At 50.3% G+C, this 21,327-nt stretch overlaps 1 protein-coding gene across 1 annotated transcript in view; it reads left to right on the forward strand.

Moving 5' to 3' along the window:
- LOC137345665 (proteasome subunit beta type-9-like) overlaps nt 1-21,327 on the forward strand; it is a 168,524-nt gene that overhangs the window by 27,916 nt on the left and 119,281 nt on the right. Inside the window, exons 4-5 of the mRNA XM_068008926.1 lie at nt 14,098-14,227; nt 20,225-20,366. Of these exons, the coding sequence (XP_067865027.1) occupies nt 14,098-14,227; nt 20,225-20,366 (272 nt within the window). The remainder of the gene's footprint in view (nt 1-14,097; nt 14,228-20,224; nt 20,367-21,327) is intronic.

Genomic DNA, 21,327 nt, shown 5'->3' on the forward strand with positions numbered 1-21,327 from the left:
GATCCAGGTTCCTGCTTAGATCCAGGTTCTTGCATGGATCCGAGGTCCTGCATGGATCCAGGTTCCTGTACCATTCCAGGTTCCTGCATCGTTCCAGGTTCCTGTGCCATTCCAGGTTCCTGCATGGGTCCAGGTTCCTGTCCCATTCCATGTTCCTGCATAGCTCCAGGTTCCTGTCCCATTCCAGGTTCCTGCGTGGATCCAGGTTCCTGTCCCATTCCAGGTTCCTGCGTGGATCCAGGTTCCTGCGTGGATCCAGGTTCCTGCATCCTTCCAAGTCCCTGTGCCATTCCAGGTTCCTGCATGGGTTCAGGTTCCTGTCCCATTCCAGGTTCCTGCATCGTTCCAAGTTCCTGTCCCATTCCAGGTTCCTGCGTGGATCCAGGTTCCTGTACCATTCCAGGTTCCTGCGTGGATCCTGATTCCTGCATGGGTCCAGGTTCCTGTACCATTCCAGGTTCCTGTACCATTCCAGGTTCCTGCATAGCTCCAGGTTCCTGTCCCATTCCAGGTTCCTGCGTGGATCCAGGTTCCTGTCTCATTCCAGGTTCCTGCGTGGATCCAGGTTCCTGCGTGGATCCAGGTTCCTGTACCATTCCAGGTTCCTGCGTGGATCCAGGTTCCTGCATGGGTCCAGGTTCCTGTACCATTCCAGGTTCCTGCGTGGATCCAGGTTCCTGCATGGGTCCAGGTTCCTGTACCATTCCAGGTTCCTGCGTGGATCCAGGTTCCTGTACCATTCCAGGTTCCTGCATAGCTCCAGGTTCCTGTACCATTCCAGGTTCCTGCGTGGATCCAGGTTCCTGCATGGGTCCAGGTTCCTGTACCATTCCAGGTTCCTGTGTGGATCCAGGTTCCTGCATAGCTCCAGGTTCCTGTACCATTCCTGGTTCCTGCGTGGATCCAGGTTCCTGTACCATTCCAGGTTCCTGCGTGGATCCAGGTTCCTGCATGGGTCCAGGTTCCTGTACCATTCCAGGTTCCTGCGTGGATCCTGGTTCCTGCATGGGTCCAGGTTCCTGTACCATTCCAGGTTCTTGCATGGATACAGGTTCCTGTACAGTTCCTGGTTCCTGTACCATTCCAGGTTCCTGCATGGATCCAGGTTCCTGTACCATTCCAGGTTCCTGCGTGGATCCAGGTTCCTGCATGGGACCAGGTTCCTGTACCATTCCAGGTTCTTGCATGGATACAGGTTCCTGTACAGTTCCAGGTTCCTGTACCATTCCAGGTTCCTGCATCGATCCAAGTTCCTGTACAATTCCAGGTTCCTGTACAGTTCCAGGTTCCTGTACCATTCCAGGTTCCTGCGTGGATCCAGGTTTCTGCATGGGTCCAGGTTCCTGTACCATTCCAGGTTCCTGCATCGATCCAAGTTCCTGTACAATTCCAGGTTCCTGTACAGTTCCAGGTTCCTGTACCATTCCAGGTTCCTGCGTGGATCCAGGTTCCTGTACAGTTCCAGGTTCCTGTACCATTCCAGGTTCCTGCATCGATCCAAGTTCCTGTACAATTCCAGGTTCCTGTACAGTTCCAGGTTCCTGCGTGGATCCAGGTTCCTGCATGGGTCCAGGTTCCTGTACCATTCCAGGTTCCTGCGTGGATCCAGGTTCCTGTACCATTCCAGGTTCCTGCATAGCTCCAGGTTCCTGTACCATTCCAGGTTCCTGCATGGATCCAGGTTCCTGCATGGGTCCAGGTTCCTGTACCATTCCAGGTTCCTGTGTGGATCCAGGTTCCTGCATAGCTCCAGGTTCCTGTACCATTCCTGGTTCCTGCGTGGTTCCAGGTTCCTGTACCATTCCAGGTTCCTGCGTGGATCCAGGTTCCTGCATGGGTCCAGGTTCCTGTACCATTCCAGGTTCCTGCGTGGATCCAGGTTCCTGTACCATTCCAGGTTCCTGCATAGCTCCAGGTTCCTGTACCATTCCAGGTTCCTGCATGGATCCAGGTTCCTGCATGGGTCCAGGTTCCTGTACCATTCCAGGTTCTTGCATGGATACAGGTTCCTGTACAGTTCCAGGTTCCTGTACCATTCCAGGTTCCTGCATGGATCCAGGTTCCTGTACCATTCCAGGTTCCTGCGTGGATCCAGGTTCCTGCATGGGACCAGGTTCCTGTACCATTCCAGGTTCTTGCATGGATACAGGTTCCTGTACAGTTCCAGGTTCCTGTACCATTCCAGGTTCCTGCATCGATCCAAGTTCCTGTACAATTCCAGGTTCCTGTACAGTTCCAGGTTCCTGTACCATTCCAGGTTCCTGCGTGGATCCAGGTTCCTGCATAGGTCCAGGTTCCTGTACCATTCCAGGTTCTTGCATGGATACAGGTTCCTGTACAGTTCCAGGTTCCTGTACCATTCCAGGTATCTGCATAGATGCAGAGTTCTGCATAGATCCAGGCTCCTGTACAGGTCCTGTTTCCTGCTTAGATCCAGGTTCCTGCATAGCTCCAGGTTCCTGTACAGTTCCAGGTTCCTGCATCGTTCCAAGTTCCTGTCCCATTCCAGGTTCCTGCATCGTTCCAAGTTCCTGTACCATTCCAGGTTCCTGCATGGGTCCAGGTTCCTGTACCATTCCAGGTTCCTGCGTGGATCCAGGTTCCTGTCCCATTCCAGGTTCCTGCGTGGATCCAGGTTCCTGCATCGTTCCAAGTTCCTGTACCATTCCAGGTTCCTGCATCGTTCCAAGTTCCTGTACCATTCCAGGTTCCTGCATCTTTCCAAGTTCCTGTACCATTCCAGGTTCCTGCATCGTTCCAAGTTCCTGTACCATTCCAGGTTCCTGCATCGTTCCAAGTTCCTATACCATTCCAGGTTCCTGCATCGTTCCAAGTTCCTGTACCATTCCAGGTTCCTGCGTGGATCCAGGTTCCTGCATGGGTCCAGGTTCCTGTACCATTCCAAATTCTTGCATGGATCCAGGTTCCTGTACAGTTCCAGGTTCCTGTACCATTCCAGGTTCCTGCATAGATGCAGGTTCCTGCATCGTTCCAAGTTCCTGTACAATTTCAGGTTCCTGCATAGATGCAGGTTTCTGCATGGGTCCAGGTTCCTGTACCATTCCAAATTCTTGCATGGATCCAGGTTCCTGTACAGTTCCAGGTTCCTGTACCATTCCAGGTTCCTGCATAGATGCAGGTTCCTGCATCGATCCAAGTTCCTGTACAATTCCAGGTTCCTGCATCGTTCCAAGTTCCTGTACAATTTCAGGTTCCTGCATAGATGCAGGTTCCTGCATTGATTCAGGTTCCTTCATGGATCCAGTTTCCTGCATTGGTCCGGATTCCTGCATGGATCCAGGTTCCTGCATTGATCCAGGTTCCTGCATTGATTCAGGTTCCTTCATGGATCCAGTTTCCTGCATTGATCCGGATTCCTGCATGGATCCAGGTTCCTGCATTGATCCAGGTTCCTGCATTGATTCAGGTTCCTTCATGGATCCAGTTTCCTGCATTGATCCAGGTTCCTATTTAGATCCAGTTTCCTGCATGGATCCAGGTTCCTGCATTGATCCAGGTTCCTTCATGGATCCAGGTTCTACATTGATCCAGGTTCCTGCATGGATCCAGTTTCCTGCATTGATCCAGGTTCCTATTTAGATCCAGTTTCCTGCATGGATCCAGGTTCCTGCATTGATCCAGGTTCCTTCATGGATCCAGGTTCTACATTGATCCAGGTTCCTGCATGGATCCAGTTTCCTTCATGGATTCAGTTTCCTGCATGGATGCAGGTTCCTATTTAGATCCAGGTTCCTGCTTAGATTCAGGTTCCTTCATGGATTCAGGTTCCTTCATGGATCCAGGTTCCTGCATGGATCCAGTTTCCTGCATGGATCCAGGTTCCTGCTTAGATCCAGGTTCTTGCATGGATCCGAGGTCCTGCATGGATCCAGGTTCCTGTACCATTCCAGGTTCCTGCATCGTTCCAAGTTCCTGTGCCATTCCAGGTTCCTGCATGGGTCCAGGTTCCTGTCCCATCCCAGGTTCCTGCATAGCTCCAGGTTCCTGTCCCATTCCAGGTTCCTGCGTGGATCCAGGTTCCTGTCCCATTCCAGGTTCCTGCGTGGATCCAGGTTCCTGCGTGGATCCAGGTTCCTGCATCCTTCCAAGTCCCTGTGCCATTCCAGGTTCCTGCATGGGTTCAGGTTCCTGTCCCATTCCAGGTTCCTGCATCATTCCAAGTTCCTGTCCCATTCCAGGTTCCTGCGTGGATCCAGGTTCTTGTACCATTCCAGGTTCCTGCGTGGATCCTGATTCCTGCATGGGTCCAGGTTCCTGTACCATTCCAGGTTCCTGTACCATTCCAGGTTCCTGCATAGCTCCAGGTTCCTGTACCATTCCAGGTTCCTGCGTGGATCCTGATTCCTGCATGGGTCCAGGTTCCTGTACCATTCCAGGTTCCTGTACCATTCCAGGTTCCTGTACCATTCCAGGTTCCTGCATAGCTCCAGGTTCCTGTCCCATTCCAGGTTCCTGCGTGGATCCAGGTTCCTGTCCCATTCCAGGTTCCTGCGTGGATCCAGGTTCCTGCATGGGTCCAGGTTCCTGTACCATTCCAGGTTCCTATGTGGATCCAGGTTCCTGCATGGGTCCAGGTTCCTGTACCATTCCAGGTTCCTGCGTGGATCCAGGTTCCTGTACCATTCCAGGTTCCTGCATAGCTCCAGGTTCCTGTACCATTCCAGGTTCCTGCGTGGATCCAGGTTCCTGTACCATTCCAGGTTCCTGCGTGGATCCAGGTTCCTGCATGGGTCCAGGTTCCTGTACCATTCCAGGTTCCTGCGTGGATCCAGGTTCCTGCATGGGTCCAGGTTCCTGTACCATTCCAGGTTCCTGCGTGGATCCAGGTTCCTGTACCATTCCAGGTTCCTGCATAGCTCCAGGTTCCTGTACCATTCCAGGTTCCTGCGTGGATCCAGGTTCCTGCATGGGTCCAGGTTCCTGTACCATTCCAGGTTCCTGTGTGGATCCAGGTTCCTGCATAGCTCCAGGTTCCTGTACCATTCCTGGTTCCTGCGTGGATCCAGGTTCCTGTACCATTCCAGGTTCCTGCGTGGATCCAGGTTCCTGCATGGGTCCAGGTTCCTGTACCATTCCAGGTTCCTGCGTGGATCCTGGTTCCTGCATGGGTCCAGGTTCCTGTACCATTCCAGGTTCTTGCATGGATACAGGTTCCTGTACAGTTCCTAGTTCCTGTACCATTCCAGGTTCCTGCATGGATCCAGGTTCCTGTACCATTCCAGGTTCCTGCGTGGATCCAGGTTCCTGCATGGGACCAGGTTCCTGTACCATTCCAGGTTCCTGCGTGGATCCAGGTTCCTGTACAGTACCAGGTTCCTGTACAATTCCAGGTTCCTGCATGGGTCCAGGTTCCTGTACCATTCCAGGTTCCTGCGTGGATCCAGGTTCCTGTACCATTCCAGGTTCCTGCATGGGTCCAGGTTCCTGTACCATTCCAGGTTCCTGCGTGGATCCTGGTTCCTGCATGGGTCCAGGTTCCTGTACCATTCCAGGTTCTTGCATGGATACAGGTTCCTGTACAGTTCCAGGTTCCTGTACCATTCCAGGTTCCTGCATCGATCCAAGTTCCTGTACAATTCCAGGTTCCTGTACAGTTCCAGGTTCCTGTACCATTCCAGGTTCCTGCATGGGTCCAGGTTCCTGTACCATTCCAGGTTCCTGCGTGGATCCAGGTTCCTGTACCATTCCAGGTTCCTGCAAAGCTCCAGGTTCCTGTACCATTCCAGGTTCCTGCATGGATCCAGGTTCCTGCATGGGTCCAGGTTCCTGTACCATTCCAGGTTCCTGCATGGGTCCAGGTTCCTGTACCATTCCAGGTTCCTGCGTGGATCCAGGTTCCTGTACCATTCCAGGTTCCTGCAAAGCTCCAGGTTCCTGTACCATTCCAGGTTCCTGCATGGATCCAGGTTCCTGCATGGGTCCAGGTTCCTGTACCATTCCAGGTTCCTGTGTGGATCCAGGTTCCTGCATAGCTCCAGGTTCCTGTACCATTCCTGGTTCCTGCATGGTTCCAGGTTCCTGTGCCATTCCAGGTTCCTGCGTGGATCCAGGTTCCTGCATGGGTCCAGGTTCCTGTACCATTCCAGGTTCCTGCGTGGATCCTGGTTCCTGCATGGGTCCAGGTTCCTGTACCATTCCAGGTTCTTGCATGGATACAGGTTCCTGTACAGTTCCACGTTCCTGTACCATTCCAGGTTCCTGCATGGATCCAGGTTCCTGTACCATTCCAGGTTCCTGCGTGGATCTAGGTTCCTGCATGGGTCCAGGTTCCTGTACCATTCCAGGTTCTTGCATGGATACAGGTTCCTGTACAGTTCCAGGTTCCTGTACCATTCCAGGTTCCTGCATCGATCCAAGTTCCTGTACAATTCCAGGTTCCTGTACAGTTCCAGGTTCCTGTACCATTCCAGGTTCCTGCGTGGATCCAGGTTCCTGCATAGGTCCAGGTTCCTGTACCATTCCAGGTTCTTGCATGGATACAGGTTCCTGTACAGTTCCAGGTTCCTGTACCATTCCAGGTTCCTGCATGGATCCAGGTTCCTGCATGGGTCCAGGTTCCTGTACCATTCCAGGTTCCTGCGTGGATCCAGGTTCCTGTACCATTCCAGGTTCCTGCATAGCTCCAGGTTCCTGTACCATTCCAGGTTCCTGCGTGGATCCAGGTTCCTGCATGGGTCCAGGTTCCTGTACCATTCCAGGTTCCTGTGTGGATCCAGGTTCCTGCATAGCTCCAGGTTCCTGTACCATTCCTGGTTCCTGCGTGGATCCAGGTTCCTGTACCATTCCAGGTTCCTGCGTGGATCCAGGTTCCTGCATGGGTCCAGGTTCCTGTACCATTCCAGGTTCCTGCGTGGATCCTGGTTCCTGCATGGGTCCAGGTTCCTGTACCATTCCAGGTTCTTGCATGGATACAGGTTCCTGTACAGTTCCTGGTTCCTGTACCATTCCAGGTTCCTGCATGGATCCAGGTTCCTGTACCATTCCAGGTTCCTGCGTGGATCCAGGTTCCTGCATGGGACCAGGTTCCTGTACCATTCCAGGTTCTTGCATGGATACAGGTTCCTGTACAGTTCCAGGTTCCTGTACCATTCCAGGTTCCTGCATCGATCCAAGTTCCTGTACAATTCCAGGTTCCTGTACAGTTCCAGGTTCCTGTACCATTCCAGGTTCCTGCGTGGATCCAGGTTTCTGCATGGGTCCAGGTTCCTGTACCATTCCAGGTTCCTGCATCGATCCAAGTTCCTGTACAATTCCAGGTTCCTGTACAGTTCCAGGTTCCTGTACCATTCCAGGTTCCTGCGTGGATCCAGGTTCCTGTACAGTTCCAGGTTCCTGTACCATTCCAGGTTCCTGCATCGATCCAAGTTCCTGTACAATTCCAGGTTCCTGTACAGTTCCAGGTTCCTGTACCATTCCAGGTTCCTGCGTGGATCCAGGTTCCTGCATGGGTCCAGGTTCCTGTACCATTCCAGGTTCCTGCGTGGATCCAGGTTCCTGTACCATTCCAGGTTCCTGCATAGCTCCAGGTTCCTGTACCATTCCAGGTTCCTGCATGGATCCAGGTTCCTGCATGGGTCCAGGTTCCTGTACCATTCCAGGTTCTTGCATGGATACAGGTTCCTGTACAGTTCCAGGTTCCTGTACCATTCCAGGTTCCTGCATGGATCCAGGTTCCTGTACCATTCCAGGTTCCTGCGTGGATCCAGGTTCCTGCATGGGACCAGGTTCCTGTACCATTCCAGGTTCTTGCATGGATACAGGTTCCTGTACAGTTCCAGGTTCCTGTACCATTCCAGGTTCCTGCATCGATCCAAGTTCCTGTACAATTCCAGGTTCCTGTACAGTTCCAGGTTCCTGTACCATTCCAGGTTCCTGCGTGGATCCAGGTTCCTGCATAGGTCCAGGTTCCTGTACCATTCCAGGTTCTTGCATGGATACAGGTTCCTGTACAGTTCCAGGTTCCTGTACCATTCCAGGTATCTGCATAGATGCAGAGTTCTGCATAGATCCAGGCTCCTGTACAGGTCCTGTTTCCTGCTTAGATCCAGGTTCCTGCATAGCTCCAGGTTCCTGTACAGTTCCAGGTTCCTGCATCGTTCCAAGTTCCTGTCCCATTCCAGGTTCCTGCATCGTTCCAAGTTCCTGTACCATTCCAGGTTCCTGCATGGGTCCAGGTTCCTGTACCATTCCAGGTTCCTGCGTGGATCCAGGTTCCTGTCCCATTCCAGGTTCCTGCATCGTTCCAAGTTCCTGTACCATTCCAGGTTCCTGCATGGGTCCAGGTTCCTGTACCATTCCAGGTTCCTGCGTGGATCCAGGTTCCTGTCCCATTCCAGGTTCCTGCGTGGATCCAGGTTCCTGCATCGTTCCAAGTTCCTGTACCATTCCAGGTTCCTGCATCGTTCCAAGTTCCTGTACCATTCCAGGTTCCTGCATCTTTCCAAGTTCCTGTACCATTCCAGGTTCCTGCATCGTTCCAAGTTCCTGTACCATTCCAGGTTCCTGCATCGTTCCAAGTTCCTATACCATTCCAGGTTCCTGCATCGTTCCAAGTTCCTGTACCATTCCAGGTTCCTGCGTGGATCCAGGTTCCTGCATGGGTCCAGGTTCCTGTACCATTCCAAATTCTTGCATGGATCCAGGTTCCTGTACAGTTCCAGGTTCCTGTACCATTCCAGGTTCCTGCATAGATGCAGGTTCCTGCATCGTTCCAAGTTCCTGTACAATTTCAGGTTCCTGCATAGATGCAGGTTTCTGCATGGGTCCAGGTTCCTGTACCATTCCAAATTCTTGCATGGATCCAGGTTCCTGTACAGTTCCAGGTTCCTGTACCATTCCAGGTTCCTGCATAGATGCAGGTTCCTGCATCGATCCAAGTTCCTGTACAATTCCAGGTTCCTGCATCGTTCCAAGTTCCTGTACAATTTCAGGTTCCTGCATAGATGCAGGTTCCTGCATTGATTCAGGTTCCTTCATGGATCCAGTTTCCTGCATTGGTCCGGATTCCTGCATGGATCCAGGTTCCTGCATTGATCCAGGTTCCTGCATTGATTCAGGTTCCTTCATGGATCCAGTTTCCTGCATTGATCCGGATTCCTGCATGGATCCAGGTTCCTGCATTGATCCAGGTTCCTGCATTGATTCAGGTTCCTTCATGGATCCAGTTTCCTGCATTGATCCAGGTTCCTATTTAGATCCAGTTTCCTGCATGGATCCAGGTTCCTGCATTGATCCAGGTTCCTTCATGGATCCAGGTTCTACATTGATCCAGGTTCCTGCATGGATCCAGTTTCCTGCATTGATCCAGGTTCCTATTTAGATCCAGTTTCCTGCATGGATCCAGGTTCCTGCATTGATCCAGGTTCCTTCATGGATCCAGGTTCTACATTGATCCAGGTTCCTGCATGGATCCAGTTTCCTTCATGGATTCAGTTTCCTGCATGGATGCAGGTTCCTATTTAGATCCAGGTTCCTGCTTAGATTCAGGTTCCTTCATGGATTCAGGTTCCTTCATGGATCCAGGTTCCTGCATGGATCCAGTTTCCTGCATGGATCCAGGTTCCTGCATGGATCCAGTTTCCTGCATGGATCCAGGTTCCTGCTTAGATCCAGGTTCTTGCATGGATCCGAGGTCCTGCATGGATCCAGGTTCCTGTACCATTCCAGGTTCCTGCATCGTTCCAAGTTCCTGTGCCATTCCAGGTTCCTGCATGGGTCCAGGTTCCTGTCCCATCCCAGGTTCCTGCATAGCTCCAGGTTCCTGTCCCATTCCAGGTTCCTGCGTGGATCCAGGTTCCTGTCCCATTCCAGGTTCCTGCGTGGATCCAGGTTCCTGCGTGGATCCAGGTTCCTGCATCCTTCCAAGTCCCTGTGCCATTCCAGGTTCCTGCATGGGTTCAGGTTCCTGTCCCATTCCAGGTTCCTGCATCATTCCAAGTTCCTGTCCCATTCCAGGTTCCTGCGTGGATCCAGGTTCTTGTACCATTCCAGGTTCCTGCGTGGATCCTGATTCCTGCATGGGTCCAGGTTCCTGTACCATTCCAGGTTCCTGTACCATTCCAGGTTCCTGCATAGCTCCAGGTTCCTGTACCATTCCAGGTTCCTGCGTGGATCCTGATTCCTGCATGGGTCCAGGTTCCTGTACCATTCCAGGTTCCTGTACCATTCCAGGTTCCTGCATAGCTCCAGGTTCCTGTCCCATTCCAGGTTCCTGCGTGGATCCAGGTTCCTGTCCCATTCCAGGTTCCTGCGTGGATCCAGGTTCCTGCATGGGTCCAGGTTCCTGTACCATTCCAGGTTCCTATGTGGATCCAGGTTCCTGCATGGGTCCAGGTTCCTGTACCATTCCAGGTTCCTGCGTGGATCCAGGTTCCTGTACCATTCCAGGTTCCTGCATAGCTCCAGGTTCCTGTACCATTCCAGGTTCCTGCGTGGATCCAGGTTCCTGTACCATTCCAGGTTCCTGCGTGGATCCAGGTTCCTGCATGGGTCCAGGTTCCTGTACCATTCCAGGTTCCTGCGTGGATCCAGGTTCCTGCATGGGTCCAGGTTCCTGTACCATTCCAGGTTCCTGCGTGGATCCAGGTTCCTGTACCATTCCAGGTTCCTGCATAGCTCCAGGTTCCTGTACCATTCCAGGTTCCTGCGTGGATCCAGGTTCCTGCATGGGTCCAGGTTCCTGTACCATTCCAGGTTCCTGTGTGGATCCAGGTTCCTGCATAGCTCCAGGTTCCTGTACCATTCCTGGTTCCTGCGTGGATCCAGGTTCCTGTACCATTCCAGGTTCCTGCGTGGATCCAGGTTCCTGCATGGGTCCAGGTTCCTGTACCATTCCAGGTTCTTGCATGGATACAGGTTCCTGTACAGTTCCTAGTTCCTGTACCATTCCAGGTTCCTGCATGGATCCAGGTTCCTGTACCATTCCAGGTTCCTGCGTGGATCCAGGTTCCTGCATGGGACCAGGTTCCTGTACCATTCCAGGTTCCTGCGTGGATCCAGGTTCCTGTACAGTACCAGGTTCCTGTACAATTCCAGGTTCCTGCATGGGTCCAGGTTCCTGTACCATTCCAGGTTCCTGCGTGGATCCAGGTTCCTGTACCATTCCAGGTTCCTGCATGGGTCCAGGTTCCTGTACCATTCCAGGTTCCTGCGTGGATCCTGGTTCCTGCATGGGTCCAGGTTCCTGTACCATTCCAGGTTCTTGCATGGATACAGGTTCCTGTACAGTTCCAGGTTCCTGTACCATTCCAGGTTCCTGCATCGATCCAAGTTCCTGTACAATTCCAGGTTCCTGTACAGTTCCAGGTTCCTGTACCATTCCAGGTTCCTGCGTGGATCCAGGTTCCTGTACAGTACCAGGTTCCTGTACAATTCCAGGTTCCTGCATGGGTCCAGGTTCCTGTACCATTCCAGGTTCCTGCAAAGCTCCAGGTTCCTGTACCATTCCAGGTTCCTGCATGGATCCAGGTTCCTGCATGGGTCCAGGTTCCTGTACCATTCCAGGTTCCTGCATGGGTCCAGGTTCCTGTACCATTCCAGGTTCCTGCGTGGATCCAGGTTCCTGTACCATTCCAGGTTCCTGCAAAGCTCCAGGTTCCTGTACCATTCCAGGTTCCTGCATGGATCCAGGTTCCTGCATGGGTCCAGGTTCCTGTACCATTCCAGGTTCCTGCATGGATCCAGGTTCCTGCATGGGTCCAGGTTCCTGTACCATTCCAGGTTCCTGTGTGGATCCAGGTTCCTGCATAGCTCCAGGTTCCTGTACCATTCCTGGTTCCTGCATGGTTCCAGGTTCCTGTGCCATTCCAGGTTCCTGCGTGGATCCAGGTTCCTGCATGGGTCCAGGTTCCTGTACCATTCCAGGTTCCTGCGTGGATCCAGGTTCCTGCATGGGTCCAGGTTCCTGTACCATTCCAGGTTCTTGCATGGATACAGGTTCCTGTACAGTTCCAGGTTCCTGTACCATTCCAGGTTCCTGCATGGATCCAGGTTCCTGTACCATTCCAGGTTCCTGCGTGGATCTAGGTTCCTGCATGGGTCCAGGTTCCTGTACCATTCCAGGTTCTTGCATGGATACAGGTTCCTGTACAGTTCCAGGTTCCTGTACCATTCCAGGTTCCTGCATGGATCCAAGTTCCTGTACCATTCCAGGTTCCTGCATCGATCCAAGTTCCTGTACCATTCCAGGTTCCTGCATAGATGCAGAGTTCTGCATAGATCCAGGCTCCTGTACAGGTCCTGTTTCCTGCTTAGATCCAGGTTCCTGCATAGCTCCAGGTTCCTGTACAGTTCCAGGTTCCTGCATCGTTCCAAGTTCCTGTCCCATTCCAGGTTCCTGCATTGTTCCAAGTTCCCGTCCCATTCCAGGTTCCTGCTTCGTTCCAAGTTCCTGTACCATTCCAGGTTCCTGCATGGGTCCAAGTTCCTGTACCATTCCAGGTTCCTGCTTCGTTCCAAGTTCCTGTACCATTCCAGGTTCCTGCATGGGTCCAAGTTCCTGTACCATTCCAGGTTCCTGCTTCGTTCCAAGTTCCCGTCCCATTCCAGGTTCCTGCTTCGTTCCAAGTTCCTATACCATTCCAGGTTCCTGCATGGGTCCAAGTTCCCGTCCCATTCCAGGTTCCTGCTTCGTTCCAAGTTCCTGTACCATTCCAGGTTCCTGCATGGGTCCAGGTTCCTGTACCATTCCAGGTTCCTGCGTGGATCCAGGTTCCTGTCCCATTCCAGGTTCCTGCGTGGATCCAGGTTCCTGCATCGTTCCAAGTTCCTGTACCATTCCAGGTTCCTGCATCGTTCCAAGTTCCTGTACCATTCCAGGTTCCTGCATCGTTCCAAGTTCCTGTACCATTCCAGGTTCCTGCATCGTTCCAAGTTCCTGTACCATTCCAGGTTCCTGCGTGGATCCAGGTTCCTGCATGGGTCCAGGTTCCTGTACCATTCCAAATTCTTGCATGGATCCAGGTTCCTGTTCAGTTCCAGGTTCCTGTACCATTCCAGGTTCCTGCATAGATGCAGGTTCCTGCATCGATCCAAGTTCCTGTACAATTCCAGGTTCCTGCATCGTTCCAAGTTCCTGTACAATTTCAGGTTCCTGCATAGATGCATGTTTCTGCATAGATCCAGGTTCCTGTACCATTCCAAATTCTTGCATGGATCCAGGTTCCTGTACCATTCCAGGTTCCTGCATCGATCCAAGTTCCTGTACAATTCCAGGTTCCTGCATCGTTCCAAGTTCCTGTACCATTCCAGGTTCCTGCATAGATGCAGGTTTCTGCATAGATCCAGGCACCTGTACAGGTCCTGTTTCCTGCTTAGATCCGGGTTCCTACATGGATGCACATTCCTGCTTAGATCCAGGTTCCTGTACCATTCCAGGCTCCTGCTTGGATCCAGGTTCCTGCATGGATGCAGGTTCCTATTTAGATCCAGGTTCCTACATAGATGCACATTCCTGCTTAGATCCAGGTTCCTGTACCATTCCAGGTTCCTGCTTGGATCCAGGTTCCTGCATGGGTCCAGGTTCCTGTACCATTCCAGGTTCTTGCATGGATACAGGTTCCTGTACAGTTCCAGGTTCCTGTACCATTCCAGGTTCTTGCATCGATCCAAGTTCCTGTACCATTCCAGGTTCCTGCATAGATGCAGATTTCTGCATAGATCCAGGCTCCTGTACAGGTCCTGTTTCCTGCTTAGATCCAGGTTCCTGCATGGATCCAGTTTCCTGCATGTATCCAAGTTCCTGTACAGATGTAGCTATGTCTTTAGTGTCCCTGACCTACAGTAAACCAGTTGTAATATTCAGCTTGCACACTCCATCCTGTATGTATCTAAAATGTATATCTTAGTGCGGTGGTGCTGTACTGTGCTGCAGAATGCAGTGTGAAAAATACAGTACATTGGACAATGTGTAGACCCAGTCGGTTCTGGCTTGTGTCTGCAGGAGTTTGGAGGTTAGTCTTTGTCTCCTGGACTAGTCTAAACATGGTGGTGTGATTCTGAATGTAAATCGGGGAGCAGAAACAGTGAACATATCTTTGTGTCCAATCTCGTAACAACTTCCACATTTCTGCTTTTCAGCATTGAAGTTGATGATGCTCCACTAGTTCGAGCTGCTGCCAGCATGGTCAAAAACATCAGCTACAAGTATAAAGAAGAGTTGTCAGCGCACCTGATAGTGGCTGGATGGGACAGGAAGAAGAGAGGGCAGGTAACTGTGCATTAAATACCATTACAGTTAGCAGGCTATGCTTTCTATTTAAATCAGACTTTAACACTTATGTGTTTACTGCACAAGATAAGAGCTCATGGTTTAGTGGGTAACATATTAGCATGGATAGCTAACAGGAAACAGACAGTCAGGATAAATGGGTCGTTTCAGGTTGGCAAACTGTAACGAGTGGAGTGTCACAGGGATCAGTGCTGGCTAGATAGGTGGACAAAATATGGCAGATGGAGTATAATGTGGGAAAATGTGAACTTGTCCACTTTGGCAGGAAGAATAGAAAAGCATAGAAAAGCAGTATATTATTTAAATGGAGAGAGACTGCAGAATGCTGCGGTACAGAGGGATCTGGGTGTCCTGGTACATGAATCACAAAAGGTTAGTAAGCAGGTATAGCAAGTGATTAGGAAGACAAATGAAATGTTGGTATTTATTGCAACAGGATTCAAGTGTAAAAGTAGGGAAGTTGTTTTTGTGATTAGAAGCCTGTGACCAGTGGTGTACCGCAGGGATCGGTGCTGGGACCCTTGCTATTTGTAGTGCACATTAATGATTTAGATGTGAATATAGGAGGTATGATCAGTAAGTTCGCAGATGACATGAAAATTGGTGGTGTTGTAAATAGTGAGGAGGAAAGCCTTAGATTACAGGACGATATAGATGGGCTGGTAAGATGGGCGGAGCAGTGGCAAATGGAATTTAATCCTGAGAAGTGTGAGGTGATGCATTTTGGGAGGACTGACATGGCAAGGGAATATACAATGGATGGTAGGACCTTAGGAAGTACAGAGGGTCAGAGGGACCTTGGTGTACTTGTCCATAGATCACTGAAGGCAGCAGCACAGGTAGATAAGGTGGTTAGGAAGGCATATGGGATACTTACCTTTATTAGTCGAGGCATAGAATATAAGAGCAAGGAGGTTATGATGGAGCTGTATAAAACGCTAGTTAGGCCACAGCTGGAGTACTGTGTACAGTTCTGGTCACCACACTATAGGAAGGATGTGATTGCACTGGAGAGGGTGCAGAGGAGATTCACCAGGATGTTGCCTGGGCTGGAGTATTTCAGCTATGAAGAGAGACTGAAAAGGTTAGGGTTGTTTTTATTAGAGCAGAGAAGGCTGAGGAGGGACCTGATTGAGGTATACAAAATTATGAGGGGCATAGATAGGGTAGATAGGAAGAAACGTTTTCCCTTAGTGGAGGTGTCAATAACTATGGGGCATAGATTCAAGGTAAGGGGCAGGAGGTTTAGAGGGGATTTGAGGAAAATGTTTTCACCGAGAGGGTGGTTGGAATCTGGAACACACTGCCTGAAGAGGTGGTAGAGGCAGGAACCCTCACAACATTTAAGAAGTATTTAGATGAGCACTTGAAATGCCATGGCGAACAAGGCTATGGGCCAAGTGCTGGAAAATGAGGTTAGGATAGATACGCTTGATGGCTGGCATGGACACGATGGGCCAAAGGGCCTGTTTCTGTGCTGTATAACTCTATGACTCGATGACTCTGGGGTACAATCTATATCAATGACTTGGATGAAGTATGTTTGCTAAGTTTGATCATGACACCAAGATAGGAAGGTAAGTAAGTTGTCAAGAGGAGGTAAAGAGTATACAAAGGGATATAGATTAAGTGATTGGGCAAAATATGGCAGAAAGAGTATAATATGGGAAAATGTGAATTTTTCCACTTTGGCAGGAAGAATCGAAAAACTGTATGCTATTTAAATGGAGAGAGACTGCAGAATGCTGCAGTACAGAGGGATCTGGGTGTCCTGGTATATGAATCACAAAATGTTAGTATGCAGGTACAGCAAGTGATTAGAAAGGCAAATGAAATGTTACCATTTATTGCAACAGGATTCAAGTGTAAAAGTAGAGAGGTTTTGCGACAGCTGTACGGGGCCTTGGAGAGTGCATTTCTGTGTACAGTTTTGGTCTCCTTACTTAAGAAAGGATATAATTGCATTGGCAACAGTTCAGAGAAGGTTCACTTGTCTGATTCCTGAGATGAAGGGGTTATTTTATGTGGAAAGGTTGAGCAGGTTGGGTCTGTACCCATTGGAGTTTAGAAGAATGAGAGGTGATCTTATTGAAACATATAAGATCCTGAGGGGACTTGACAGGGTGGATACTGAGAGGATGTTTCCCTTGTGGGAGAGACTAGAACAAAGATTAAGAGGTCTCCCTTTTGAGATGAGGAGAATTTTTTTTCTCAACGGGTGGAATTCTCTTCCTCAGAAAACAGTGGAGGCTGGATCATTAAATATATTCAAGGCTGAGTTAGACAGATTTTTGATCGGCTATGGATTATGGGGGCAGACAGGAAAGTAGAGTTGAGAACACAACCAGATCAGCCATGGTCTTACCGAATGGCAGAGCAGGCTTGAAAGGTCAAATGGCCTACTCCTGCTCCTAAATCCTATGTTCCTATGTTGTTCCTCCTGCTACGTTCCAGTGAAAAGAATCCACCCAGCCCTGTCGACCCTGCAAAGTCCTCCTTACTAACGTCTGGGGGCTTGTGCCAAAGTTGGGAGAGCTGTCCCACAGCCTAGTCAAGAAACAGCCTGACATAGTCATACTCACAGAATCATATCTTAGAGACAATGTCCCAGACACCACCATCACCATCCCCGGGTACGTCCTGTCCCACTGGCAGAGGTGGCGGCACAGTGATAGACAGCAGGGAGGGAGTTGCCCTGGGCAACCTCAACATCGATTCCGGACCCCATGAAGTCTCATGGCATCAGGTTAAACATGGGAAAGGAAACCTCCTGCTGATGACTCAGTAGTCCTCCATGTTGATCACCACTTGGAGGAAGCACTGAGGGTGGCAAGGGTGCAGAATGTACTCTGGATGGGGGTCTTCAATGTCCATCACCAAGAGTTGCTCGGTAGTACCATTACTGGCCGAGTCCTACAGGGCATAGCTGCAAGAGTGGGTCTGCAGCAGGTGGTGAGGGAAAACATACTTGACCTCGTCCTCACCAGTCTGCCTGCTGCAGTTGCATCTGTCCATGACAGCATTGGTAGGAATGAGCACTACACAGTCCTTGTGGAAACAACGTCCTGCCTTCACATTGAGGATACCGTCCATCGTGTTGTGTGACACTACCACCGTGCTAAATAGGATAGATTTCGAACAGATCTAGCAATGCAAAACTGGGCATCCATGAAGCACTGTGGGCCATCAGCAGCAGAATTGTACTCAATCACAATCTGTAACCTCATGGCTCGGCATATCCCCCACTCTACCATGACCATCAAGCCAGAAGACCAACCCTGGTTCAATGAAGAGTGCAGGAGGGCATGCCAGGAGCAGCACCAGGCAGACCTCAAAATGAGGTGTCAACCTGGTGAAGCTACAACACAGGACTATCTGCGTGCCAAACTGCGTAAGCAGCATGCGATAGACAGAGCTAAGCGATCCCATAACCAACGGATCAGATCGAAGCTCTGCAGTCCTGCCACATCCAGCCGTGAATGGTGGTGGACAATTAAACAACTAACTGGAGGAGTTGGCTCCACAAATATCCCCATCCTCAATGATGGGGGAGCCCAGCACATCAGTGCGAAAGATAAGGCTGAAGCATTTGTAGCAACCTTCAGCCAGAAGTACAGAGTGGATGATCCATCTCGGCCTCCTCCTGAAGTTCCCAGCATCACAGATGCCAGACTTCAGTCAATTCGATTCACTCCGCGTGATATCAAGAAACAACTGAAGACACTGGATACTGCAAAAGCTATGGGTCCTGACAGTATTCCGGCAATAGTACTGAAGACCTGTGCGCCAGAACTTGTTGCACCCCTAGCCAAGCTGTTCCAGTACAGCTACAACACTGGCATCTACCCGGCAACGTGTAAAATTGCCCAGGTATGTCCTGTACACAAAATGCAGGAAAAGTCCAACCCGGCCAATTACCGCCCATCAGTCTACTCTCAATCATCAGTAAAGTGATGGCAGGTGTCATCAACAATGCCATCAAGTGGCACTTGCTCAGCAATAACCTGCTCAGTGACGCTCAGTTTGCGTTCTGCCAGGGCCACTCAGCTCCTGACCTCATTACAGTCTTGGTTCAAACATGGACAAAAGTGCTGAACTCAAGAGGTGAGGTGAGAGTGACTGCCCTTGACATCAAGGCAGCATTTGACCGAGTATGGCATCAAGGAGCCCGAGCAAAACTGAGGTCAATGGGAATCAGGGTGAAAACCCTCCGCTGGCTGGAGTCATACCTAGCGTAAAGGAAGATGGTTGTGGTTGTTGGAGGTCAATCATCTGAGCTCCAGGATATCACTGAAGGAGTTCCTAATGTAGTGTCCTCTGCCCAACAATCTTCAGCTGCTTCATCAATGAGCTTCCTTCAATCATAAGGTCAGAAGTGGGGATGTTCACTGATGATTGCACAATGTTCAGAACTATTCACGACTCCTCAGATACTGAAGTAGTCTGTGCAGAAATGCAGCAAGACCTGGACAATATCTAGGCTTGGGCTGATAAGTGGCAAGTAACATTCAAGTGCCAGACAAGTGCCAGGCAATGACCATCTCCAACAAGAGAGAATCTAACTATCTCTCCTTGACATTCAATGGCATTACCATCGCTGAATCCGCCACTATCAACAACCTGGGGGCTACCATTGACCAGAAACTGAACTGGAGTAGCCATATAAATGCAAAACTACAAGAGCAGGTCACAGGCTAGGAATCCTGAGGCAAGTAACTCACCTCCTGACTCCCCAAAGCCTGTCCACCATCTACAAGTCACAAGTCAGGAGTGTGATGGAATACTCTCCACTTGCCTGGATGGGTGCAGCTCCAACAACACTCAAGAAGCTCGACACCATCCAGGACAAAGCAGCCCCCTTGATTGGCACCTCATCTACAAACATTCACTCCCTCCACCACCGACGCACAGTGGCTGCAGTGTGTACCATCTGCAAGATGCACTGCAGCAATGCACCAAGGCTCCTTCGACAGCACCTTCCAAACCCACGACCTCTACCAACTAGAAGGACAAGGGCAGCTAATGGTTGGGAACACCACCAGCTGCAAGTTCCCCTCCAAGTCACACACCATCCTGACTTGGAACTGTATTGCCGTTCATTCACTGTCGCTGGGTCAAAATCCTGGAACTCCCTTCCTAACATCTCTGTGGGTGTACCTACCCCACATGGACTGCAGCGGTTCAAGAAGGCAGCTCACCATCACCTTCTCAAGGGCAATTAGTGATGGGCAATAAATGCTGGCCTGGCCAGCGACGCCCACATCCCACGAATGAATAAAAAAAAGTTAGTGGCTTGCCAGTTTTTATGATTGGGAGATTTGAGCCAATTAGGATTTTTCATCATACAGATGTTTCCCCCGCGCTGAGCATGTATCAGTGGACTGTGTACTGTCTGTGGTTAGTTATCCATTCATTTTACTGGGTGAACACAAATTTCCTCCAATTAAATGTCAGGAAGATAGAAAACATTGTCTTCAGTCCCTCCACAAACTCCGTTCCCTACGTACTGACTCCATCCCTGTCTGAAATTAAACCAGACTGTTCGTAATCTTGGTGTCATATTTGACCCTGAGATGCATTTCCGATCATATATCCACACCACCCACAATGACAACTTATTTCCACCTCCATAACATCACCCGACTTCACCCCTGTCTCAGATCATCTATTGCTGAAACATTGCAAAATCTATAACTTAATGAAGTGATGAGAGAATAAATGGATGAAATGAAATGTTACCTGACATCGGGGATAGATTCTGGTCAGGCTTGATTTAGTGTATCTGGGTGGAGCACAGGAATCTGACAGCTATGAAAAGCCATTGGACTTTCATCCCCTTGTGTGATCCTCCTGGCAGATTCCACACTCTCCACTCTCATTAACTGCTGCTTAACACCCAGGCAGTAAAGACCAAAGCCTAGGCTGGAGTATATTTAGAACTGTAATTGAGCTGTAATGTGTACACTCCCAATCCAGGTCTATGCCACTCTGGGAGGAATGCTGGTCAGACAGCCGTTCGCTGTCGGTGGCTCGGGGAGTGTCTACATTTATGGATATGTCGATGCTGCTTATAAAGCGGGAATGAGCAAGGACGAGTGCCTACGGTTTGTAACTAACGGTGAGAACAGCGTGGCATGAGAGGGGCTATTTGACAAAATCATTTCTATTGTTTAATTTAATGAATGCTATTAAAACTTTCAAAGCAATTTGACACAGTTTGTAATAAGAAGACTGAGTAAAGCCTCAGAATATTTCATCTCTTCTCACCTGCACTGAATTTACCTCCCTGCTTTAGGCTGATTTTATACAGTCCCATTGCCCTGCTATCTCCTTAGCCCTTTCCTATTCACCCTCCTATCCTATACCTTTCTGAATGCTGTGATCGAGGGTGTATTCATCACCTCTTGGCAATAACTCGTTGCAAAACGTATCTCTAACCTCCCCCTTTATGGAGCCAGTGCTGTTGAGAGCAGGTGATTCTCCTCGTCACTGCACCCAGCGACAGTGAAGAGGAAATGGGGGAGAAGACCCTGAATCCATCTCACGGGCTCGGGATTTACCAGGTTTCCCCAGATGGTGATCATGGTACGGGCTCTGCAGTAAGTACAGGCTCTCCGAAGGTCTCACAGGGAGGTCGCTGAGTGTTCTCAGCCTCCCACCTTAGTACACATGTGATGGTATCAGCTGTGGTTCAGAAGGTAGCACTCTCATCTCTGAGTTTGAAAGTTGTGGTTACAAATCCCAGTCCACGATTGAAGCACAAACAAATCTAGGCTGATGCTCCGGTGCTGTACGGCCAGAGGTACTGTCACCTGGATAACATGCGAAACCAAGGCCCTCGTTCATGCCTTCGTTACATCTAGACTTGACTATTCCAACACACTTCTGGCTGGTCTCCCACATTCTACTCTCCATAAACTTGAGGTCATCCAAAACTCTGTGTCCTAACTCACAACTAGTCCTGTTCCCCTATCTCCCCTGTACTCATTGGCCCACACTGGCTGCTGGTTATGCAATGTCTTGATATAAAATTCTCATCTTTGTATTCAAATCCCTCCATGGCCTCGCCCCTCCCCATC

The sequence above is a fragment of the Heterodontus francisci genome, chromosome 29 (genome assembly GCF_036365525.1).
Source record: "Heterodontus francisci isolate sHetFra1 chromosome 29, sHetFra1.hap1, whole genome shotgun sequence".
NCBI classification, from domain to species: domain Eukaryota; kingdom Metazoa; phylum Chordata; class Chondrichthyes; order Heterodontiformes; family Heterodontidae; genus Heterodontus; species Heterodontus francisci.